Source organism: Scophthalmus maximus, chromosome 3 (assembly GCF_022379125.1).
Source record: "Scophthalmus maximus strain ysfricsl-2021 chromosome 3, ASM2237912v1, whole genome shotgun sequence".
NCBI classification, from domain to species: domain Eukaryota; kingdom Metazoa; phylum Chordata; class Actinopteri; order Pleuronectiformes; family Scophthalmidae; genus Scophthalmus; species Scophthalmus maximus.
The window spans coordinates 8,029,244-8,055,206 of NC_061517.1; the positions used below are offsets into that span (position 1 = coordinate 8,029,244).

The window sequence follows — 25,963 nt, forward strand, 5'->3', positions numbered from 1 at the left end:
AAAAAAAAAAAAGGAGAAAACAATGCATCTTACATGTCTTGGTTTAAAATCATGCCCGTCTTATTTTTGTTGGTGGTGATTCTTTTTGAGGTTCGTGTGGAAAACTATGGCTAATTCTAGTGACGCAAACCTTAAGATATAAACTTTGTTTGAGTCCTGACCCACTTCCAAATGAACAGCCATCTCAATCAGTCAAGGTGAACTCACAGCACAGGTGTGTGTGTGTGTGTGTGTGTGTGTGTGTGTGTGTGTTGAGATTCAGCCCTGGCGGGATTCTTCAGCAGGGCCCCATGTCTCCAGTGAACACGCCCCAGATAGATGAGCCAGATATATAACCAGGACCTGCGGGTTGCAGAGGAACTGTGAGAAAACCGATGAACGCACTTGCTCACCCCACGGGTTACCTGTGACCCCCTCGCGATGACAAGAGGGCCCAGTGGACGGGGGCCAAGCGCAGGCGGTTCGGATGATACCCCAGCCGGCGGCTTGTAGAAGTTCCCGAGGTGAACTCGTGTTTTTTTTGGATGCTTTTCGTCCGTGTGGAGTTCCGCTGGACTTACCTGCGCCGCGATCCATCGGAGAAGCCCGCGTCGCTCACAAGTTCCTCACCAGCTCCGCAGATCGGTGCGTGAAACCAGGAGCGCGGGCGCAATGAGTCGGAGAACGCGACGCTGGATTTTAAGAGTTTTACTTTGTTTAGGAATTGTTTATTTGAAAATTGGGTGAGCTGCCTTCACTTGTCTTCTCCTCAGTGTTGTCGTGTAGCCTCCGCTGTTTCTCCACCACCAAAGATTAATAACGCTTATGTGTTGCTGCTCCTTAAAAAAAAACCAAAAAAAAAAACCGAGCAATATCCCATATTTCCTCAAATACTGTTGATTTGATACAAGATGAATAGAATGTTGAGCGACGAGCGCAAAGACGCGTGTCAACGTCATTATTACTCGAAGACATTTCCTTCATCACATGTGTAATACTCTGTTAAACTCACACTGGTATTTACGATTAGGTATCTGCAACCTTAGAATTTTTTTTTGAAAAATCTGCACCTTGACATTTGATTTTTAAATATTTTTTGGGAGACATTTCAGAGGTTGGAAATACAATAATTACAACAAAACCATCCGTTTCAACTGGGAGGAAAATATAATATTTTGGTGACATTAAATGAACGAAAACGTTCACATTTTTTTTTTTAGAAGAGAAATTAGGTGGTTGATGGGAGAAATATGCGATAAATGTGGTTGATGGGAGAAATATGGTTGATGGGATCTTCTTCTCAGTCCTTTCCATCTTCCGTTCACAGTGGCTTCACGTCGGTGGTGGCCCTCGGTGCGAGCATAATCTGTAACAAGATCCCCGGTCTGGCCCCCAGACAACGGATTATCTGCCAGAGTCGCCCCGATGCCATTATCGTCATCGGAGAGGGAGCCCAAATGGGCATCAACGAGTGTCAGTTTCAGTTCAAAAACGGGCGCTGGAACTGCTCCGCGCTTGGAGAGAGGACGGTCTTCGGAAAAGAGTTGAAAGTGGGTATGTTGCTGTATGTCAACGTTTGTTCACAGTTTGATTTCTTCTTCTTCTTCTTCTTCTTCTTCTTCCAGCTATAGGCTAAACGGATTGTGTCAATCACCTCGCAACTCCGTGCGTATTTGTGCGCGTTGTGCGTAAAATCCCCCAAAATCATATTTTGCATTTCCCCTCGAAAAAGGGTCAGTAGGCTACACACAAAACACAAAGACAAAGGCAATTGCAAGTACGTTTAAATATATGTAGGCGTGCTAAGAAGTTAGAAATATGTCCTGATGCCTTCTGAAAAAAAATTAAATAAAACAAATACATCTGTTTTTAAAGTTAAAGATTTAAAATACAACCTGTTTCTTAAATTCTCACAGAAAGGAAATATATAGCTGGTGACCTGTAGTCCAAATGTGCTCTACAGTTCTTCTGCACATAAATGATCGTCCGCTTTGTGTCACTGCATCACAGTATATACGGAGCATCTCATATAGAACCAGTGTCATTTACATCCAGTGTCATTTTCATTGAGCAGGGGCTCTCTGGGCATGTGTAAGAGGGGATCTGAAGCCAGCGCTGTAACAGAGCTCTTGTGAATGTTGGCAGCCTTTCTTTTCAGCCTGACAGAGCCTCTGGAGACACATTTTCACTGGTCTTTATCCTGTCTAGTGATGGGTGCTGTGGCTCCCACTGTAAAGACGCGGCTCTTACCACGGGTATAAGTTACAGTGGGGAAACGCCAAGAGGGAAGCAAGCCTCCAAAGTATTAAATTAGGGAAACAAACCGGTCCCAATCAATGTTCCTGCTGGAACAAAGCTCTAAAGGCACGATGAACCAAAGTGGCAGTCGTGGCTGGAGCTCTGTGGCTCATTTGTTGGCCACTGTGAACTGATAAAGTGGACTGAAGACAAATATTGAGATGCAGGGAAACCTAACTGAGGATATTTTGTGCAATCATAACATTTATGGCTACACTGTACGGAGTCTGATAGATGTGGCTTGGTAAAACAATTAAAATTTTTACAAGAAGTCTAAAATATTTTACGTCTGCTCCAACCAGAGTTATTGACGCATAACAAAAACTTCTAGCAGGTTCGCCTTTTACACAATGGTCAAAAGCTTGGACCAGCTGTTTGAGAAGAAAGGACCATCTCTTCATACTGTTGAAATGAAAACAGTTGCGTTTGACAATCTGTTCCTTTATGAATGAGTAGTTCCAGCCCATCAAGACACCGTTTTTCCGAGAGAGGCGTTCGGGTCTATGGCTTGGACAGCCATAGCTAATAGATTGGTTTCACTGATCAGATTAGGCGCAGAAGGCGGATGGCTGTAAACGAACGCCATTGTTGATGCCCATTCTGAGCGTGCGATTGTTCCTAAAGTAAAGGGAGGAATGACCAGTGAACTGACACGATGCGTCTGAGTAATGCATCAGCATTGAGCCGTTTGGTCTTTTTTTTGGCTTCAAGTGAGTCTGCACCTGAGCATTGTAGTAGCACTAAACTGTACGAGACGAGGTCCATATAAAGAGTGTGCGTATCGAGAGGTCCGTGACACTGAGGAGATGAAAGAGGAGCAGACGTGGCAGAAGAACAGAGAACCGACTGGCACTCCCAGCTCAACTTATACACGCTTTTGATTTTTTATTATTATATATATATATATATCTTACACCTCTCATTACAAGGTTATGAAGAATTCATACCATCTCTTGTGGTGAACTCATGCACCCAGAACGGAGAGGGGAAAAATTAACAACGGTGCAGTCAGAACTGACACACCCTCCTTTTTGGCTCAGGGCCAATCGAGTCTATAAAAACGTCCACATAATTGATGCCCCAATATGAGTTGGGTTTTTTTCAATGGCGAGGGCACAGATCCAAGATGTTTATCAAAAGCATGGCAGCTTTACATAGTGAGCCTGGTGGCAGGAGGAAGGACACAGAAGGCGTGATGTTTGTTTTCAACAAACAGAGACACGGGGAGTTTATTTACACCCAAACACAGCGTGATGGATGTTGTAACCAACGGTTTCCTGTTTGTGTGATAGTGAATCACGGACCGCAACATGTTAATGAATATACACATTTATTACGCCGTGGGCTGTTTTGACACGGTATTAGAAGGAAAAAGTGTCGCTTTGTTTACACAGGTTCTGTCTATGAGTCTCGTCAGATTAACCATTAGTTATTTTCATGATATTTCCGCGTGGGCGTAAATGATTTGTGAGCCGGACTTGGATGAGATAACGGCAGAATAAAGATTCTGATGTCAGTCCCTTATGGGTTTACACAGAATGTGACAGTTTCTGAGCGGATCAATAGCCCTTCCTTGACGACAGCCCTCTTATTCATGCCGCTCTGTTGACTATACCGCCAGCAGCCATTTTAGTTCACGGGCAGGACAGTTTCCAGGTCAGGTTTCAAAACACTGCAGCCCTTGAGTGATATGTCAGTGAGACTGTGATGTAAGCACATATGTTGTTAATAATTAATCAGCGTTTCCTATTTTTAAATCCCAGTTCTATTTCCCTGAGGTGAAACACCGGGACGTTCTCTTATTTCACAAAATCTAAATCTATATGTGCTTCGTTTTATTCAACACCTTTTTTTCCCCCTGCTCCCTCAGGTAGCAAAGAGGCTGCGTTCACCTACGCCATCATCGCAGCAGGAGTGGCCCACGCCATCACTGCCGCCTGCACACAGGGAAACCTGAGTGACTGTAGCTGTGACAAGGAGAAACAGGGTTTCTACAGTAAAGACCATGGCTGGAAGTGGGGAGGCTGCTCGGCAGACGTCAGCTACGGCCTGGGCTTCTCCAAAGTGTTCATCGATGCTCGCGAGGTCAAGCAGAATGCACGGACACTCATGAACCTCCATAATAACGAGGTGGGACGCAAGGTAAGTGATTCGCAACGGGACTGTGTCTCTTTATTCAGCATATTGATTTGACAGATTAAAGAGAATGTGGCAAACCATGTCTCGCCATCTCCACATTTAAAAGGATTCATTCAAGGCGCAGAGAATCCAAGACTAAATGTGATGGTGAACCGCTGGTTAACTGGCCTGTGGTTGGTCAAAGTTCCTGTTCACAGTCTCTAGATCTGGGCAAAGGGGGCCAAGATGAAACAAGCAGTGGAATAAAAGGCTGCTTTTAGGGGAAGAGCTGTCTAAGTGGCAGGGTTTGATTACAACCCCGATCTCTGCAATGGTCTGATGGTCTGCAAACGGATTGACACGGCAGAAAAAAAGGCATTAGCCCAGTCCCCACATGCTCTGCACCATTGGGAGAGTGTACAGTTGCCTTCATAACTGTTCACACCCACAATTTCTCTTATATCACAAACCCACATCAGGTGCAATGTGCTTGTACATGCACCTCATGGGTGTTTGCTGTGTGGTTGCACGCTTTGATCATCAATGAGTTGTGTAGGAGAGTGTCCACCGGAAAGAGGTGGGAAACAATAATACAATAAAATATAAATACAAAAAATGAAATGGGAAAGGATATTTTCATGACTCCGCTCATTTGATTGCATGCGGGGCTGCAGAACATTGCAGAGCGACAAAGAGACTCCAGTCAGTCTGGAGGTTAGAGATTGAAGGGAATAATGTGCCAAAACGGCTAAAGTGAGGTTGGAGTTAGTGAATAACCAAAGAGGCGGCTTTGCCCAAGTTAACTCGTATCCCCTCTCTCTCTCCACCACGCCGTGCCAAAATAGCCTCATTCACAAAACCAACATGTCCAGCAGTGCCTGAAAAGCCTCCTCGCACACAATTGCACTGAGAAGATCATTTTCTGTGTGCATTTCAGGACCATGAATTCAAATTGGCTTATCTGGACAGCTAAATTGCCTCTCAGGGAAACGAGTATACTTGTGGATTCAAACTTTCCTTCTGTCCTATTCTTTCTGCTAATAAATAGACTCTCTGTTTTGATAGTCACCCCCCGCTCCTCCTTTATTTATGCAAATCAACGGCAGTGACACAGCCGTTCACAGCCCCCCTGGTCGAAGACGTCTGGACAAAGGCTGTCAGAAGTGTTGGTCACGGAACAACTGATGGATGAGGGCGTTGAAGCCAAGGGTTTTATGAAGTGGTTCGCTCGTGGGGGAAAGATGTTTTTTGCTCCTTGTTCTCATGTCTGCATTTGGGTTTATAGTTACAGTTTACTTGCCAAGAACACAGAGCCATAAATATCTTGTTGGTGGCTGTAGGAGGCCATATCGCATACCAAACACCCAGCATTTTAGCGAAAGGAAATGGCAATTGACCTTGTTGCTAACGAAAAAAAATCCAGTTTCAGTCAGTGGCACTTCTCATTGTCATCAGTTCAGGGTTTAACAGTAATCCCAGTCACTCGACGCCTTGTACAGTCACTCTTGACATTTGTGTGTTGTGTGTGGTAACTACACACACAGAGCCTGACATCTGATACATTATTTTGGCTTCTGTGTGCCTGGTATCACAACGGTATGTGGTAGCGCTGTATTTAATGCACAACCGCAGCGTGTTTGTCAGTCACATTGTTGTTAAGTTGCACATTCGTCTTTTTTCCTTGAAGTGCAAGAGGTGAAATGTGGTCGGAGATAAACCAGGTTTTAGAAATATGTTGTTTTTTTTTAATGATTTTTAACAACAATTGAGAAAAATGTAATATTATCATGTTTCTTTAACTGTAAGGAAGCAGCGAAATCATAACCTACATGATAATTGGTGTAATGCTTGTTATGAACCTATCATGAGAGTGTAACAATCACTCATCGCCGTAATGTGTTTTTACAGTTGCCGGTTGTTGCTGCTACGTTTCTAAGCTGTTTTCGTTTGTCTAGGTCCTGGAGAAGAACATGCGACTGGAATGCAAGTGTCATGGAGTCTCAGGCTCCTGCACCACCAAAACCTGCTGGACTACACTTCCCAAGTTCCGCGAGCTTGGCTACATTCTCAAGGAGAAGTATGCCCACGCGGTGCACGTGGAACCGGTGAAAGCCAGCCGCAACAAGCGCCCTAAATTCCTCAAGATCAAGAAGCCTTACTCGTACCGGAAGCCCATGGATACAGACCTGGTGTACATAGACAAGTCGCCCAACTACTGCGAGGCGGACCACGTGACGGGCAGCTTGGGGACGCAGGGCCGGGTGTGCAACAAGACTATGATGCAGCACATCAGCGGCTGTGACTTGATGTGCTGCGGCCGGGGATACAACACGCACCAGTACTCCCGCGTCTGGCAGTGCAACTGCAAGTTCCTGTGGTGCTGCTACGTCAAATGCAACACCTGCAGCGAGAGGACAGAGGTGTACACATGCAAATGAGAATATTTATTGGAAGGTGCGTGTGTGTGAGATGAAATATGTGTATGGGAGCGTGTGTGTTCATATCTTTGTGTTGTCTTGGACAAACTGGAACTGTTCAGCTAAACGAGAAGGCTGTTGTCGCAGTCTTTCCGTACATCATGAGGCACTACTGTACCGTGCATACAGTAAGCTGAGGATGGGGGCGTCGTGATTGCGTTTGCACACCAAGCTCTTCCCCCCTCTTCCTGGACCGTTGTGTTTGTCGGGGGTGACCGTTCTTGGAACAACTGTACTGTGGCACACGGGACAGGGCGACCACAGTGTGAGTCACGGAGGCGAAAGGTCAAGACTTCAAGCTGCACGGACACGCACTGACATTTTGACTGCTCGGACTTTGCAGACGATGCAAATGAATTGCGGTGGATGTGATTGCTGGGCGGAGCACACTGCTGTAGTTCTCACTCCCTGTGCATAGGTGAAATGACACAGCCATTTGGAATATTTAACATACTGTATTTAGAGAATGAAAATGATTAATATTAATTTATTCTATTAAAGAAACTACTGATTTTGTCCATTTTTTTGGACCAAAAGTAACTAAATGTCGGGAGGTTTTAGTTTATTAAAGCAATCAACACGTGGTCCATGGTTAATACACTGGATTTGAACCTGCCTGGAACGACGCGTCGTCTCGTAGGATAACGTTGTCCCAGACGAAACTGCTGTAGGCTGCTCACACTGACCTTCTGACCTTCTCATGAGTTTGTCTTCCCTCTGTTTGCTGCTAGTCTAGAGAATCCCACGTGTTGAGGTAGAAGGCTGTACGCTCTACTGACCGTCTTCAATGGCATTGCTCACTTCGAGCTGGTTTAGCTTCACTGGACTTATTCACTGATCAAAAAGATGGGCACATTTTCCACTTTTGGTAAATATTGGTTAATAGAGTATATTTTGTAAAAGCCTATTTTTATATGAATGTCTTATTTATATCTTTTGCATATTCAATGTCACATTCTGACCCTGACTACTGTTTTGAAACCCTGGTGAAAAAAAAAAAAGCTGATATATGTAAGTTGGCCCCTGCTGTCACTGCCATAGTTGTATATTGTAAGTGATAGAAACTGATTATATGTGTCTGTGTTCAAATGTCTTTGTTTGCTGCATTTCACGACTACTACTGATGGAATACAGGAAGAGAATAACACTAACAAGACATGTCTGCCGTTATTGCTTCTTCACACATCAAGTCTCACTCCGATCGGGGCAAAAGCACAAATGGGAATTGCCACATTATAAAGAAGAAACCCCATGGAGAAGAGTACTTCAGAATAGGACACACTCAAACAGTTGTGATGTGCTGTAATTGGCCAGGTAAATATTACTGAGAATTTAAAAAAAGAAATTGCTGGCATTTTTCCCCCATAATCCAGCACTGCAGTGGAGATAATGAACCTTTATGCCATACATTACCATAATTGCTCACTAAATAAGAATCTATTAACTGAAAGAGTCATTGATTTTGAGTGAACATAAAATGAGATCTTCAGTAATAGTAGCTACAGCAGTCTTGTCATAACCAGGCACCTGTGCAGTGTCGTAAAGAAGAGATACATGTTCCCAAATACTACATGGTCATCATGAAGACAAATCAGCTCCCACAAGAACAATGTGTGCAGTACTCGGCCACAGAAAGAGATCCGCTCTTTGGGAGGGGAAAGTTATTCAGGCTTAATTGAGGGCCCGTCTCGCAGACTGGGAAGCAGTTGAATGTGTCCGAGGAGAAAAAGTGTTTGTGGTCTAATGGTAGGGTACCGGCGTAATTGATGAGACTGGTCGGGCAGACTGTCACGGTGATGACTTGCTCAGCCGGGGGAGTGGGAGCTGTCAGGTGATAGATGACTCGCACATCTGCTTCATTCACTCCTGGGCCACTAGTTGCTACAACAACTGCAGCGCGGCAGAGAAAATGCGGGGCAGTCTCCAAGAGAGGCCGGCCAACGTGTCAGGGAAATGTTAACGATGCTAAGGCCCGCGGTCGTTACAGATTCCACTCTCATCGGCCTGGAAGTGCAGTCAGGAGACGGGGCCCAGAGGTGTTGACGGAAAACCTGCTCCCAATAATCTCCTGGGATTGACAAATGTGGCCTGTAAAGTTTTCACCTGTGCAGCGTTTCAGAACATTGCCGGGTTCTTTTTTTTCTTTTAAAGTCTCTTTTTTCTTCTCTTTTTTTTTTTAACTCCCTATGGAAGGAGCTGAAACTCATGAGAATTTAGGTTTAATTTACAGTAGATTAGCCGTGTCATGTGTCATTGATGGTGATAATCTGCCCAGAATAAAGAGAAAAGGGCGTGATGGGGATAATAATAGAGGCTCGTCTCTGTCTGACAAAAGCTTTCAGCTTTCATAATATTGATACAAAAGACTCGCACATGAGAAAAGGCAGCTGCTCCAAAAGCTCGGGTTAAACCTAAACTAGGGTTTTTGTGTGCGAGTCACACATCACATTACCTCATGAACAAAACACACATACACCTCACAGTCATTTAGCCCGTGTGTGTGTGTCACCCATTTATATTCCCTTGTAGTGACCTAACATCTGAAACGACAAGGGCAACGTCCCGGGTTTGTGGGGGTTACTAGCCATCGACGTGGCTCGATCACCAATATTTACACCATCAAACCTGTAGTTCAGCCACGTCTCGGGATAATCCACCTGCAGTGTTTTCCAGTCAGGTGCAAAAACACCACCACCACCACACTGAGGCCACAGTCACTTCATCTCCATTGAGTCACAAGCACAAAACACCACCTTGTTTGATATCGCAGCCTAAGTCAGACACCCTGCAGGATCACTGCAATGCTAATTATACTCTTAGCTGTGTTTCTCCCTAAACAGGACCGGGCCCATGCCAAGATGTTCAGGGGGTGTAACATCCATGTTGCTCTGAAGTGGGGTTGCATTGCCCTTTGGAGTTGTGTTTGTAAACACACACACACACACACACACACACACACCCGCACACACTCGCGCGCGCTCAGCCCTCACCTGTGCTGGTTGGAAATTGATGGTAGCTGCTGCAGATTTATGGTTGGTAGTCTGGCTCCCTCCCCCTGTTATTGCTGGAGGCGTGCCACAGCTTCCCTATCTGCGCTCATGACCTGTTACATCGGGGCAGCGCGGCAGTGAGCCCCAGCCAGCAATTAGTGTCAAAGCCAACAATGAGTCTTTTAAAAAATATTTAAGCAAGACCCGTCCTGCTTGCTGTTTTATCATTAGATTGGCTTGTCACTGACCAGATTTATAGATGGAATGAAAGTATTTGATTTGGTCCCGACGATCCAGAAGTTCATTACTAGTAATATTATTTAGGTTATATTTGGTTCCAATTCATATTAACAATGCAAAACTAATTTTACTGTCCAAAGTGATCTGGGTTTTTTCTTTCATAAAGTGTTACCTGTTCAGTTGTTATTGTGTCTGCGTGACAGCTGCTCACATAATTGAAATGAGTTCAGTTTTAGTCTTGCAAAAATATGCCACCAATGAATAAGGAAATGACTGATAATAACAGTAAAAGAATTGTTAAATCATATATCGTACAGGGCCTTCATTAACACAACGCTCTCTCTCAGTTTGAGTGTTTGTGTGTGCGCGTGTGCGTGCGCGTGTGTCAACTATTCTGTTTCAACAGCTTCCAACTTTTCACTCAAACAAGTGGACAGCGCTAAAGACAATAATTTGGAGGTGGAGGATCGGGAAAATGTGCTCTCCAGGGTTTCTCTACCGTTTGCTCCCTCTGACCATAAATCTTCTGACACATGATTATGTCAGTCATAGTTTTGTTTTTCCTCTGGTTGAGACACGCACAAGCACCTGAGCGCTGCACAGTAAATTGCAGAGCACAAGGTTGTCTTTATGTGATCCCAGAGATACTGTATGGGCGCAGAGCTCATTCATGCACTCTCTTAACCGCATGCTGTTTGAGACTTTGTGATGGAAGCCAGAGATAGCCGACAATATCCACTCCACACAAGAGAGCTCCTCAACTGCTCGGCCCTCACAGGGTCTATCTGACTTCCCATGGTCTATCTGATTTTACAGGTAAACACAGTGGTCAAATAGCTTCAAGGTATTGTTAGAGGCATTAAGGTAAGAACACAGACTGCGTCGGCTCTCCGGGGGGATTTTGAAGGAGCCATTTACGATGATTTGAATGAACATACCAGTCCACTTAACCTGCCTTTGAAAGCTCTTGAAATATGTAATCATGGAACAGTAATGCATCCGAGAAATGGGGGTAATAAGAACTTTGAGTGAGTATGTTAAAGGCTGCCTTTGATGGACTTCAAATGATCTGAGAACCACATATGATACTTTTCCTTGTTTTTGGAGTGGTTTGGAACAGGGCTATGGAGGCCCCTCATACCTGCCCCCCCCCCCCCACACACACACACACACACACACACCACCCCACTCCTTCCACTGAAGACGTCACCTGAGCTAAGCTTACAGTAATCCTCCGACGTCTCGGGCGTCCTGACACGGGATGTTTTGAACAAAAACACCAAACTCACTACAACCCCGTAAGACGCGTCAGGGACGCTTAGGAAATACTGATCTTCATCCAGTGTCATGACAGATTCTTAATCTTACCGCTTCTCCTTGCTCCTACAAAGGAGAAGCTGGCCACTTCGCTCCTTGATTTGATCGTTGCTTGTTGGTTTGACAAGACAGCAGAGTCTCATTTACGAAGCTTCACTCCATGGCTCCTTTCACCTCACTCCTTCCCTGATTACGAAACCTTTTTCCTGCTCACTCCGTGAGGAGTAGAGAGACAACGCCAAATGTGACTGGAAACACGGCCAGGAACTATTATTTTTTTCATCGGTACATTAGGCAATCAATTAATCAGTCGATGCCGACGCCGTCTCACTTTTTTAATTTCTTTTTTTAGAGTCTGTCAACAGGAAAGGTGCACAAACGGGTTGCCGGGAAGTAACCATTCTGCGTGTGCTTTACTGATGGTGTCATAGCTTCCAAGCTCCTGTCTCTTGGCTGAGCAGTTCAGAGGGAGTTGCAATGAATGCTCTCCTCTAGCATCTTGTAACCTGTCCAGACACGCTCCTAAATGTATCATTGCAGAAAGCCATGAAACAATTTGAGCTGATGCTGCCAGTTTAAATAACTAAACCGTGTGGTCAGAGCTATTATATCATTAATCTTCTCCCTCGCTCCACTCATGCATTGACAAGATATGGAAACACCCTCACCTTCAACCCAAAGAGGTAAAGGGATACCTGAAAGTACTTCTTTTGATATGTATCCCTCAATGCTGGTGACAAAGGTGTTTTGAAGTCAGTGCCACATGCCTTTTCAATCATGTTATCCTCATTTCATTTCCTGCTGCTGGGACTGACATGCATATTCCAGGGACGCCGTTGAAAGACAAAGATGCCCCTTTGACAACACCTTGAATGTGTGAGCGTGGGTCACAAACGGGCCTTTGTATGTGGTTAATTGCGTCCACACTTCATGACACTGATGTCATGAACTATAATAACCACTTGTTTGAAGTTTTATGTCTGTGGCTCCCTGTAAATAATAGGCCGTGTTGGCTGTAAACAAGGCAGAGGCCTCTGTGGTGGATGTCTGACAGGTGGTATCTCAGGTCATTCTGTTCGTTTCCTCCAAACATATTTCATTTGTTCCACTCATCACTTTTTCACCCCCTATAATACGTGTACACTCACTATTAGATCCCTAAACCACTCAAAAAAAGGAGAGAATTGAAACGGGTTAGTAATGTGCACCGAATGACCTCGGAGTCACGGAGGTCATTCGGTGACAGTGGTAGATGATCCTGCAGTTCAGCGCAGGGTCAGAGGTTTGTCTGTAGGGCAGGGGAACACAGCTGGATGCTGAGCTTCAGTGATGGTAATGAGATAAAGAATAGGACAAAAGGGAAACTGGATAAAGAGAGTGATGAAAGGGGAGTGAATCTCACTTTCACTCGCCTCTAATGATTTTACGGAGGCTTTATAACTACAGTACGTTGATTTATGGTTATTGTAATGGTATAGTGCTGTTGTTGTGTTCACAATAGTGAAAACGGGCAATACAAATGACTTTTTTTTTTTCCATCTGGCCGTTCATTAGCGAGTGTCTCCTCTTGGCCTAGTTAAATCCAGAAAGAAAGCCTGGTGGGCAGTGACTCCTGACACTGTGCCAGACAGTGACAAACACCTTCGAGCGATTTTCTGGCAAGAAGTGTTTAGACTTCTGAAATTCTTTCTCTTTTGGAGCCAAATAACTACCCTGCCGTGCATCGACAGTAATATTAAGAGGACACACAGAGAGAAAACCACTCTATATGGACCATAGCTGAGAAGAAGAGTTGTATCCTATACAGTTGTCACAAGGGGCAGAGAGTAAACACGATCCGGACCATGATGTCACTCCTGAAGAGTGAACAAAAGCAGTTGGATCATTGTCAGCTGGCACAGATACCACAGTGATCACTTCCATCATAAATCACCACTCCTCAAAGGGATAGGTGTCTAGTGACAGGACGAGTATAGGCTGAACAAAGCTGTGTCTGCTGGGACAGAAATGGTACGGTGGTTCTCCGTTGCGCCCGAGAGGAGACTGGTAGGATGAGGACGTAGTCCAGTAAAGGTTTTATGAAAAACAAACTTGTCAGATATGTTTTACTGGAGGCAGCCTGATATCATCAGTGGCAGAAAGAGTAATGTATATAATGGTTAAATTGGGGAGGGTTTGTTTTCCCTTATTTAATATTTTTTTAGATTATATTCTGATCTCTATTATACTGCTTATCAGCAATCACATAGAGGAAGACCACCAAATTCAGTTTTATCATTTTGACAGGTATAATATTCATAAATGTTGATCTAGTATTCTGGGACAAATGTGTTATTTCTGCCAAGCAGGTTATGTTTTCACCCCTGTCCATTTGTTTGTTTGTTTGTTTGTTTGTATGTTGATTGGTTGGTTGGTTGGTTGGTCAGCAGGATTATGCAAAAAATAATCAACAGATTTTCACTAAACTTGGTGGAAGGATGGGACATGGACCAAAATTAAACTGTTAAATTTTGGTGCGGATCCAAGATTTCTTATTCCCCCTTTTTTTTAACATTGCGGTTTTGGACATTTTCACAGATTTCCCAGGGAATAATTCATGGATCTTGATGAAAAAAAATCTGGCATATTTTGGGCAATGATTTCTGAGAGTGTATGCAAATTGGTGTGACTTGATTTAGTTTGAGGGGACGGTTGGGCCATTGCAAAGGAATGCACTGCACTGAGTATTATATTATTTAATTCCTTTTCCCTTTCTTGATTTCTTTATTCATCCCTTTTCCCCCAGCTGTTCATTCTCTGTACCAAATTTCCTTTCTGTCTTGACCATCAGTTATCGATTAAGCGATTAAGGTCAAATTAAAATCTTACACATGCAATAACTGTTTTTTTGGGCCCAGTAAGGGAGAAAGTGGACACCAAGCTTTAGGGTAAATTGACACATTTTCACATTGTCACAATATATATTTACCTATTTACACATTCAACAGTCACAGAGCAACATAATTATTCATCGTCTGGCCATTTAATGCATGTACAACTAGTCGTTAACTGTATTTTTTACTCTTTAGTTCCCAAATGCTCCACTGTGTTCACCAGCTAGCTGCTAACTGTGTCTGCTGTTCGTAAGCATGTAGCATACTGTGGATTTTTTTTTTTTTTTTTGCATTTTGCTGAATCAGCTAAATGCAAATGACGCTCAGAGAGCAGCTCGTGTGAAACAAAACTTTAAAGCTGCAGGGTGCAAAACCAAAACAATGAGCTGAAAGACGCTTAAAAAGCTCCCGCAGAAGTGAGAGGAACGGCAGAGTCACCGCGTGCAACCCCTTTCACACCATGTGACCCTTTGTTAATATTAGAAAAAAACTGCCTTAAAGAAAACATAAATCAGGCGACTGACATAAATTACAGACCCACTGGGAAGAGAGCTACAGCGCTCACATGATGAATCTCGAGGGGCGGTAACGTCCACGCCACAGCAGACTAAAGCAGGTGGAAGCCTGCTGCAGGTGGCAGGCCTCCGTAGGCTGCAGTAGACATGATAAAACATCAAATAACTGCGCTGCAGCATACAGGCAGGATGCATCATGCATGCTGCCATGTTGTGAAGTCGTGAGCACCCACAAGGTCAGTTAGAAGAGTAAAATAATATTAATATCTTAGTTTTACAGATATAAATCTGGGCTGTATAGAAGTGCAGACGTCCTGAGGGCACAAACCTGCGAAAACAGCCACGACTCAATTATTTAGCAAAGCAGACGAGAGTGTTTCTTGATGGATTTACACGTGAACATAAGATGAAGAGCCCAGAGAGACGCCCCGGGCTATATGACAGAGGTCGGTGAGCTGTAGCTGATAGAAAAGGCCACTTCTGTCTATTTCTATTTTTCCAGTCACCTGCTGTAAATTTTATTGACAACCAGGGAAGAGAATAATGGTCAAATCCTGTTTAACGGGAGAGAATCCAAAGGGAGAGTCGCCCCCTACAACCAGGGGACCAAAACTCCACGTGAATGTCCTCTGTGTAACATTGGACCAGAACTTTCTGTGTTCTCACTAAAGTTTCTCTGAGCAACAGTCTCAGAATGTGACACGCTCGCCGGTGCTCTAATGACAGGTTTATCTTGAAGAGAGACAGAGACAAACATTATCTCAGCGCTGCCTCCTCCTCTGCTGCTGCTGCTGCTGACTCGCTGTACACCCCAAAGACAGCGTCAGTTCATCGAGTCTGTCCTGGGGGAAATTCCTTTCTACTACTGTCCCTCTCTGAGCAGACTGTAGTTGTCAGTGGTGGGTCATATGATGATATATTTGTGTGTTTCAATAATGGAAAAATTCCACTATTGTGAAGACATGCTTGAACAGCAGGGCTGAATGCTCAAAGTGAAGACACGCGCAGGATTACGACGGGGACCAGACAAGGTGCAGCTCGGAGGAAGTCTGGAGAGACAAAACTAGTTGGGGGATCATTGAGGCCAAATTGGAGATCGAGCCAAGAAAAAGGTATTAATTATACTTTGTACACAAGAGCAGTCTCAGGACGTGATGGATGTCAGCAGTTCACGTCACACGGGTGCTGTTCCACCTGCCAGTTTACTGCGGCACACCTAGGAGAACTCTCAGATGTGCCGACAAATTTGGCCCAATGGCTGAAAGTGAAACAAGCTAAATTACCTTTTGCTAATAGTAGCTGGTTCGATGTACTGTACAATGTAAGAAAGACTCAGTCCCTCCTTTCACAAGCTGCCACAAAGCCAGTCAGGCAGGTTTTCTGTAATTACATGAAAAATGGCTTTGGTCCCTGCGGGGCTTTGGCCACATCTAAGAGAGACGGAAGAAGTGTTTTTGCGTGCTTATATATATATATATATAAATGTGTGTGTGTCTGTGTGTGTGTGTGTGTGCGCGCATGTACTGTGAATGTAAAATATAAGAAACAGCGAGGGGTTAGTGTATATGTATATGTGAAGGATCAGCCCTCATCTTCTTACCTGACTTTTCAATGCTGGAAAGTTCTAATAAAACAAAAACAAAAAAAATGAATCCAACTCAGCAATTATATTGGCTGTCAGTGTTTATTTGATATAAAGCGCAAAGCGCTCATAAAGTCTATAAAGCCCACATCAGTCGAATCTCAGGCAACAGAGCTGTCAGCATCATGAATCAGACCAGCTGCATTGTTACACCCTGTGTAAGACTAAATGTTACTGCCTTTGAGCATCCTTGTGGTTTATTCCCGAAGCCTTTCATGATTTGTGTTAAATTGTGCTAGATTCCTCCCTAAATCCCGGTAATCAATCAAAACCTTTTCGAAAACAGGCCTTGGGCGGCACGTTCGTGAAAAACCCCCTGCCGTTAGAGAGGCTGTGGAGGAGACGTCGAAGACCACAGTGAACCCTCCTCGCCTGGATGGATTTCAACCAGGTTGTGTCAGCAAAATCGGAATTTTGTTCCGCACGAGCAGCCATCTAATTGAAATCAACAATATCAGCTAACCAGGCTAATCTACAGCCCAAACAGAGGCAGCCTGTGGTTTGATCGGTCTGGGTGAGAGTGGGCAGAATCCGTCTGAGGCTCGGGAGCCTGCCAGAGGCGTCTGTATCAACACCTCTTTTATCACCTGAAGACAGTCATCCTGCCAACTATGACAGTAATTCCACCTGAGAGGGCCACACTGACAGAGGTGTCATCCCATCACGGGCGAGTGGGACTGACTGACTGCTTACAGAGAATTCTCCCGGGCAGTGAGCACACGTCGGCCGGTGTTTGGACTTCCTGAATTTATGCATTCAATAAAAAAGGAGAGCGGCACATTCCTTCAGAGTTCTGTGCCAACCTGCACAACTGTATTTGCACGTGGGAGCTTCATTTCATGTGTGGGAGAACGGCAATAAATGGGCTGCCGTGACGGCAGGTTAATCCTCCTTGGTAACACCCAGGAACCCGATGATTTAAAATCAAAAGTCCAGATTCGCGCTCCCGGTGAAAGCAAAGGACACAGTCGACACACTGCCTGATGACTTTCTAGCTTAGGTCAACAGTGTCGTATGGAGAGAGGGAAAAAAAGTTGTTGTGGTGTTGTTTTACGCTCGTCAGATTGCACAAACGGCCACGACGTGAGACTCATGCTACTATTAAGCAATCAAATGGCAACAGTCAAAAGGTTTACAGTCCAGGGAACGTATGGAAATGCAGCAGTGAGCTTTTGACAGCCTCAGGTGTTTAGGTAAGTTGCCTTACGCTGTGTTTTGTGGGAAGGATAAATGCCCCTCACTCCACGCACGGATTTGGCCAATTGAAAAGTAGTCGACACGTTTATTCATTTATTTATTTATCATTAGTTTGTTTGGACTCATGAAAACTCATGAAAGCAGCAGTGTGTGCAAGTGTCTTAAAGTGCATATTTCTCGACGTGTGCATGTCATAACTTCCCCACACGAGGGGATTCCTGTCTTCTTGTTCTCGTGTGTTGGAAACTCTTTCTTTTTAAAGAGTTGCTGTTGCTGAAGCGAAAAATGAGTGATTCAATCTGAAAAACCCACCGGGGGGGTTTTCAGTAAGTGTGAGTCTGTAGCTAATGTGAGCAAACCAAACAGACAGAAGGGAATTTACAAGCCCGTTGTCACAAATTCTGCCTCGAGATGGTGGCTAGAAAACTACGGTGACTCGACTTGTCAAACATGACTTTTTATCATTGTCCATCATGTCATGGAATTTCAACAATTACAGCTGTAAATGTCAAACTCATCCTGGTCAGTCGAGATTTTTATGTAAACCCCCAAACGAGTAAATACACGTGTGTGTGTGTGTGTATATATATACACACACACATATTTGTGTTATATTCCGTATATTCAGTTGTTCTATTTTTGGATTCTATTACTTTTACTGACAGTATTTTTGGGAACACCGAAAACAGATCCCTCTCCACATTTTCTTTTGAGCGCAACATGCCACAGCACAGTCCACAAGCGTATGACGATTGAACCTTGAAGAGGAAAAATGTCTTTTGAAATAACAAACACTTGAAGCCAGCTCATTACTTGGGTGACACTGTTTCTCCCAAGGCAAGCCTCAACTCTTCATCATCATTCAACTTTGCCCATTGCTCAGTCGCAGAAAATTTATTTCCCTCACTGAAATCCACTTAAGTGTAGACTTTATGTATTCCATAGTTGGCTGGCTGTGAGAACCAAGCAGTTCCTGAGGGTCGCCTCGCGCCAGTTGAGAAGGCGTCAGGCAGGAAGCCACACCTCCAGAGCTTTTGACCACATATCAAAGATGCATGTTGATTAGTGCAGTTTTTCATATTTGGTGCTTTGAGCTTAATGCTAATGTCGGCATTCTAACGCGGAAACATAATCTATATATACAAACGGACGTATTCCCCGGGTCTGGAAAGTGAAACCAATGTGGACGTGCCTGAAACCTGTATTCTCTAAATGACCAGCAGGGGGCGACTCCACTGGTTGCAAAAAGAAGTCAGTTTCTATAGACGTTAATGAGAACATTACTCAAGTTTTATGGTCTCAATCGCTATTTTAAAGTCCTATTCAATGCGCCATTCAATTGTGCCATAAACAAGAAAACACCGTATGCATTGGAGGCACGGATACAGTGGGATTGACAGCTCTCACCATCCAATAGGCGCACGGTTGCAGGTGGAGGTGGACGTGCATTGGATGAGCTCTCAGTCAGACCCAACGCCCAGTCTTCTAATTATAGTTACTTCTGGTTTGAAAAAAACAAAACAAGATTATGCTGGACAAAATCCTAAACACAAGGGGTCAAAATGGCCGTTCATAAATCAATGGGTGACATCACGGTGGGTTGCCACTTGCACGGCAACACTAACAACGTTAACATGTTGTTGTTTATTGGGTAAAATGTTTCAAATGTGCACCACCTCAGTTCAATATGTCAGCATGCATAACATTTGCTAAATAGCTCTTAAGACAGGTTTTTGCCCTTTTAGTTTTGCAGGTATTTGGCTACAAAGTTTTGGACAGACATGATGTTGACGTTATTGGCGCTAGAAAAACTCACCAAGGAACCACCATAGTTATTGAAGTCATCCTGGGAGCACCAAGAGTCTGTGGCAGGCAATCTTATACTGCAGTAGTCGAGACATCTCACACAGAACCAACGTTAATCTCTCTGTGACACTAGAGGAAAAGTCTTTATCCTCTTAACATTTCTCATGGCCTTCTTGATAACAGACATCCGTGGACCAAGTTGGTGGACCAACTGATACCTCTGGAGCTCCCTGTACCTGCTGTAACACAGTTTGAACAATCCATATTTTGTTGATATCGCCATTTTTTTCTCAGCTATGTTCAGTCGCTCGCATTGTTTGATTAACCAGTCGGATTGGGAGGGAACACGTCAGGGTGTGGACTGGGGAACGCACTTGCCTCAGGACCCCTCGGGCTTCTAATCAGCACAGAGGTACAGCCAGTGAAACACAGCTGTACTGACAGTTTCTGAGCCTCCGCGTTCCATGTTCGCAACATTCAGCCATCTTTGAAGTTTTGATTAGGGTCTGTAGGATAAATGGCAACAAATCCAGTTGTTTCAGACCACAGAGATCTGCATTCTCATCATGCATCTCTGATATCATTTGAGTCATCAGCTCCTGTGGGAACAAGTCTGAAGATAACCCATTCAGGAAGCCCATATTAGAGTCAATGAGGCAGAGTAGAACAAAAACAAAGAAAACACAGCCCTGCAGGTAAAAGTACTCATGTAAAGCGGAAGCTGGAAACTGCTTGAATAGACTGTCGTGCAAAAGGGGAAGAGGCAGTGCCGTTAGAGGTCAACGAAACAGGAAGACAATGCACATTCATAATTTGATGCCATAGCACAGCTACACAAGATTGGCATAGATACTGTTTTCCATCATCCAGACCGAACAAAACTTCAGGGGTGACGTATCGGACCAAGGTGTCGTGGGTGAGTGGAAGATCTATTACCTCACACACATCAAGGTCACTTGATTTGAAAAGCGAGGACTAACATGAGATAGTAAACAAAACGTTTCTGGAGCTAAAAACTTCAAAGCTCGACTGAGATTGACGAACAGTAGATAGTCACAGTTGCACATCCAGGTCTTGACTCTCATGAACCTTTTGGGGGGGCCACCCAGAACTGAGTATTGCACCAGACAATGTCATCAAGGTAGATAAGCACCAAGCCAAAATAAATAAGACTGCCTCACCATGTTTTCTTTTCTTGTTTCTTTTGGGATGCACAGTGCCTCACGAAAACGGGATGTCCCTCACTCACCAACTCATAAAGCCTCCTGCTGTTGTATTGTTTCTTGTTTGTTCTCATCAATAGTAACAATGATGCATATTAAGAAGGACACCAGTGTGATTTGAGCTGTTTGGTCATCGATAGATGGGTCATACAGATCTAACTCGACGCCACTAATAGGAAAGATGCTGAGGCTTACTGCTTAGCTTAGCTCATCTGAGCATACTGACTGGAAGCAGTAGAAAACAGCAAGCATGGCTCCATCCATAGGTTACGAAATCTGAACATATGGAGCTTATTCATCATACACCTGGAAGCTGTTACTCTCCTTACCTGTGGATGGTGGACACTGGCACGTCTGCATTTGCAGGTGTAAACGTTCCTTATATCCACGGTGAGCCAGGTTTGAGTGGCGCTGCGGGCCCAGAAGTGCAGCTCTGCAGCTGGATGACACCGGCCGACCACGGCCTTTTCAGGTGTTTTGCTTCAATGAGACGCCGGGTCCTATTTTTAAACTATTTTTGAGGCAGAACAACAGCACAATTAGACACTATGGTGACTGACAGGTAGTTTGTGACGCTCACCTGCTCCGATACGCGAGTAAACCACCCATGAAGTGCGTGAAGAGTCCGACTGTTTTCCATGAGTAGGATCTTGAACAAGACGGTTCAACATTCCTGTGTGTCTCTGCGTGTGTGAGCCATCTGCTGTCTGGTCACTTGCAATGTTCAGCATTTGAATCATAGAACAATCAGGTGTTTTCAGGGTTCTGAGTAGATATGCATCTCCAGGCTCTGGCCACGGCGCAGGGCTTCATTTCCACTGAATTGTTGGCTCAGAGCTGCCCTCTGTGTGCATACCTCTGCTTGTGCATGAGTTCTGGCATGTGTATGTGTGTGTGTGTGTGCGCGCGTGTGTGTGTGTGTGTGTGTGCTTCTTTGTCTGTGCGTGTTTTGCCCGTGCCTCGCCTGCATCAAAACAGTGGAACACAGAGGCAGCGGAGAAGTATCAGAAACATTGTATAGTTATTTCTACGTCGAGCAGTGTTGCTCCACATTTTTACATTTCCTCTTTGAGCGGCGGAAAATGTACGAAGTCAGCCTGAAAGGTAAATTTCCACAGAGATCACATGACTTTTTCATAGCCAGGATTTTGATGAAGGAATGCATTCTGCTCATCTCTGATCAACTAAGTGCATAAAAAAAAAAAAAAGGTTGAGACCTCTCTTTTAAATCAGGCAGAAAGGAATGCACATGTACCCTCAGCTCGCCTTGGGCCCTTAGCTCGCACCAAACATGTTTTTTTGGAACATGCAGACAGGGAGACGAATAGCACCTACTAGGGGCTCCCACATGCATACATCTGTATCCTAAACTGCCTTCACGGCCCCCCTCCCAGTTCTCTCACAAGAATGGACTTAGATTTTCATATTTTCATGGTATCATATCAAAATGATTAACAATCTGTAAACAGTGTCACGGAAATAAATGCGCTGATAAAAGGACAAACTGTTTTATTTGAATTTGCGTCGCAATTACTGTGACGTTATTGTCGTACATTACCCCATCATTAGTTATTCTCTATGGAGATTTGATTCTAATCTCACAAAAGGCTGATTCATTTTCCAGAGCTGACGTTATAATCCTATAGTGAATCTGTCCTTTAATTGTACAGTCTAAAGAAGTGCTCCCTTTCCCTCGTGTTGTGTGTGTGTGGGGACACACGCATACAAGTGGAGGCATGAGTGTGAGTCTGCGCACTTTCACTAACATTTCTAACACGTCTGCTTGATGCTTTGGCTTTTTGTCTATGTGGAATCCTGACCTACCAAGAAGATGTCCGGACATTATACTTCACGTGGCCTCTTCTGGTGAACTGAGCCCGAACCAAAACATTCACAGCTCAACGGATCCTCTTGTAAAAGCTGTAAGTGAGATAAAGGAGGCATGCAAGTTTCCCCGGCACTGTCACAGCTTTTAATGGGCCTTCACTCTTTGAGCTTCCCGAAAGAAAAGAAAAAATCAAAAGAAAGACTATACCTTAATGAAACAAAGACTAAGGATTTCAAATGCAGAATTCCCTGTCTGATTAAAGACTCGCAGCCAAGATCCATTTTCCAAGCCCCCTGATTCATCGAGGGGTATTTCACAATATCGCACACATCGTCAATTAAAATGCACCATATTCCGTAATTGAAAATAACAGGGATGTAACTTAATGTCTTGTTTTCATGTGTTCTTAGAGTCAGATCAATAGCGCAGCCTCTAAATGAGCAGAAACCCCGATGACAAAGGCTGAAAAGCTTCTTCAGCTTAGCCTTAACCTTAATAGTGGCACTGCGGGGACACCCAACATAGAATTAAATGCAATTATGAAAAAATGTTTCCAACCCAAGAGGTGTCTGTAAGAGGGAAACCAGAGGAGCTGTGTTCACTCCTCACAGCCCGGGGGTGCTGAGAGGATATGGCAGTCCTTTTCATATTGGCAGCTGTTTGATCAGACTAACAGCGCTTGTTAGCCATACCATCGCTGCAGGTCTGATCGGAAACACCTCACCAGATTCAAAGGAGACGCCGTGTCTCCCGTGCACTGCAGGCTCTTTCCATAAACACCGCTCAATTGTTCCTCCGAGCAGCCTTTCTCTGTGCTGGACACCATTTTGTCTTTCGGAGGACAAAAGATATGAAATTGTGTTTCCTTCACTTTTCTTTCTCTCCTCCGTGTGTCACTGCTATATCTTCCAGCGCTGGTGTGAAATCTTACGGTGAGGGGATCTGATACAGCTTGTAGAGCGATTGTAACTGATAGTCTTGTGGAATAGTGTGTTGTGGAAGAAAACAGAGCAGGAAAAAAAAAAGGAAAAGCTCAAGAAGTCACCACAGACACTGACAGTGAAAGGCGGCGCTTGCATGGCGAGCTTGCATATAGCGAGCACGGCTCTGTGTCGTGTGTTGATCGTGGTTATCAGAGCTGTAGTAGATGACTGATAACTGAGGTGTGTGTGTGTGTGTGTGTGTGTGTGTGTGTGCGTGCGTGTTTGTGCGTGCGTGTTTGTGCGTGTGTCTGTACGATCTGAATGACTGCACAACAAAGAGTCTGAATGGATTTAGTCAAAGCTCAAACGCTGATGCAGCTGCATTCCGGGAGCTTTATGATGTGAAACACCAAAGGAAAGGAAACAATGATCACATTCATGAGATGTCATTTTCTTCTACCTTTATCTGAGGAATTTTTGAAGGGTTTCTTTCTCCTCCCTCTTTTTCATAACGTAATGTCTCCACCTTATCCTCTGTTTGAATGCGTGACCTCATTCTCACTAATAAGGCGCAATCAAGTCGCCTCTACCGTCTATGTGACCGTCCAATAATTTACATGCGCTGCGGTTAATGCACTTGTTTGGTTAACGTCTCACTCGGCTCGAAAATGGGTTTCCCGTATTGCAACTTCACTTGAATGTTTGACCTCCGAATGTGCAGACTGAGTCACCAGAAGGCCCTTGACGCGTCGCCCTAATGGAGGGGGGGAAAGTCTGTCTGAGCTCACCTTAAGTCTCGGCTCATACGAGCGGATTTTGTGACATCACAAGTTTGGAAACCAATCATGGTCAAGCATGCAAACTCACACAAGTTTGAGGTGGAAACGTCCTGTGCACATGAACTGTGCTTCGGCGAAGAGACATGCAGGTGACGACACAAAGACGTGACGCGTGCAGCAGGGAAATGATTTAATAGATTCTGTTTAGTGTTCAGATAATGTGTGTGTCATCGCTCTCCATCCGCAGTTCCTGTGCCAAGCTCAGGTAAGTCCTTGCACTGCACCGGGCTCTCAGCAGATGTTTCTCTGGCTGTCAGGTGCCTCTGCTCTTCTTTTTGCTCCAGCACCTTGTCATGGCGGTCGAAACACACAGAACTGCTTTGAAATGATACTGGCTCTGAACCGGCCTTGGTGGCATTGGCACCAGTAAGAAGTGGGCCTTTGTCCTCATTTGGAAATGATTGGTGCTTTGTTTGCTCTCTGTCTTGTGACCCAGTTGTGCACCGCACCGGTCATTTACAGGTGACATCATGGGCCAGATGTGTCAGGTGCACAGTGGTATGCCGAGTTTGAGGGAAGGTTCACCTGTGCTTAGAGAGCAGCTTCGAGGTTAGTGACTAATCACTTTTAAACACAGGCGGTGAGTGGATGGGTGGTGGTGAGTCACTCCACGTTTCCACAGGCCAATATCAAATGATTAGTTTGCATTAATATCAAAATTAATCATTATACAGAGTCAAACTGAGGGGGAAATAATTTTAATGTGCTCACTTTGATTTAAAAGAAAGAAACAGCCCAGCTACAAATCTTGCCTTTACATCGATAACAAGGTAGCTTTTAGATTGACATGTCAGATCTGTTAATGTTGAAATGAAAATGGTATTGAAATGAAATGTTCCGCCCGCTCGGTTTACAAACGAATGAAGAGGGAAGAATGTGAGAAACACCTTTCAAATTCAGTCAATGCAGTCCAGTACAACACCATCACTTACTACGACGACCTCAGTAGTAGTTGAACTATTACTTCTAATGAAGGGGGCAACACATACTCAACACTATAAACTTTGTATCTGATCTGTTGCGTTGAATTGCCCTAAACTGCATCGTTGTACCTAATAAAGTGGCAAAGGAATGTATTTTCTATATAAAAAACTTCTAGCAATGCAGATCAGGTTTTGAAATATCAATAAGCAAGATTCCCGCTGTCTCCGGAACACAAAGGAAGTCAACCACATTTTGTTTGTGGTGCCTTAAACATTAAAACAATAAATATATTTTTTAAATTACACAAAACTAACAAAGCAGCAACATCTGTCTCCAGAACAATATTCCTGTTACACATGAACCATCAACGGACCACAAATATTGGATGTCCACTCTGCGTCAGAGGGGGAAACTGATGCGACAGGACTCAGAACTCATTCTCTTTCATACCTTTGCAGCGACCTTGTTCCAGCGTGATGAGAATTTCCACTGGTGCTCTGCCTTTCTTTTCCTCTGTCAGACAGAAACATGGCTGGATGGCAGGTGAAGTGTTTAAAAAGAAAAAGGAAATTTAATTTTGTTCAGTTGTTAGTCACAAGACATTGTGGAGACTCGGGGAAATTTCCCACTGCAATGAGACCATTATGTGGGCGTTTTACCTGCGAGTCATAAGCGTGTGCATCGGTGACAAGTCAGACAATTAGACAGAAATAACAACAAATCAACCTGTCGTTAAAAATAGTATTTCTTGAAGCGTATAAAGTGCAGTGAATG

General features: G+C 44.3%; 1 protein-coding gene across 2 annotated transcripts; it reads left to right on the plus strand.

Annotated features, from left to right (window-relative positions):
• Nucleotides 1-336: 336 nt before the first annotated feature.
• Nucleotides 337-8,026, plus strand: LOC118316848 (protein Wnt-7a). Of its 2 annotated transcripts, none has more exons than XM_035645085.2 (4): nt 337-624; nt 1,307-1,533; nt 4,148-4,419; nt 6,351-8,026. In XM_035645085.2, exons 1-4 carry the CDS (start codon nt 467-469, stop codon nt 6,831-6,833), a joined length of 1,140 nt encoding a protein of 379 aa, XP_035500978.1. In that variant the 5' UTR covers nt 337-466; the 3' UTR covers nt 6,834-8,026. The 2 variants fall into 2 exon arrangements, with proteins under 2 accessions (XP_035500978.1, XP_035500979.1); XM_035645086.2 differs by having other exon boundaries at nt 489-722.
• The last annotated feature ends 17,937 nt before the right edge of the window (nt 8,027-25,963 follow it).

Bases quoted from the DNA above. Each gene is read 5' to 3' on its own strand.
- LOC118316848 (XM_035645085.2), top strand. From the start codon at position 467: ATGATACCCCAGCCGGCGGCTTGTAGAAGTTCCCGAGGTGAACTCGTG. The intron at 625-1,306 runs GTGCGTGAAACC...TTCCGTTCACAG, and splicing joins CTCACCAGCTCCGCAGATCG to TGGCTTCACGTCGGTGGTGG. The intron at 4,420-6,350 runs GTAAGTGATTCG...TCGTTTGTCTAG, and splicing joins ATAACGAGGTGGGACGCAAG to GTCCTGGAGAAGAACATGCG.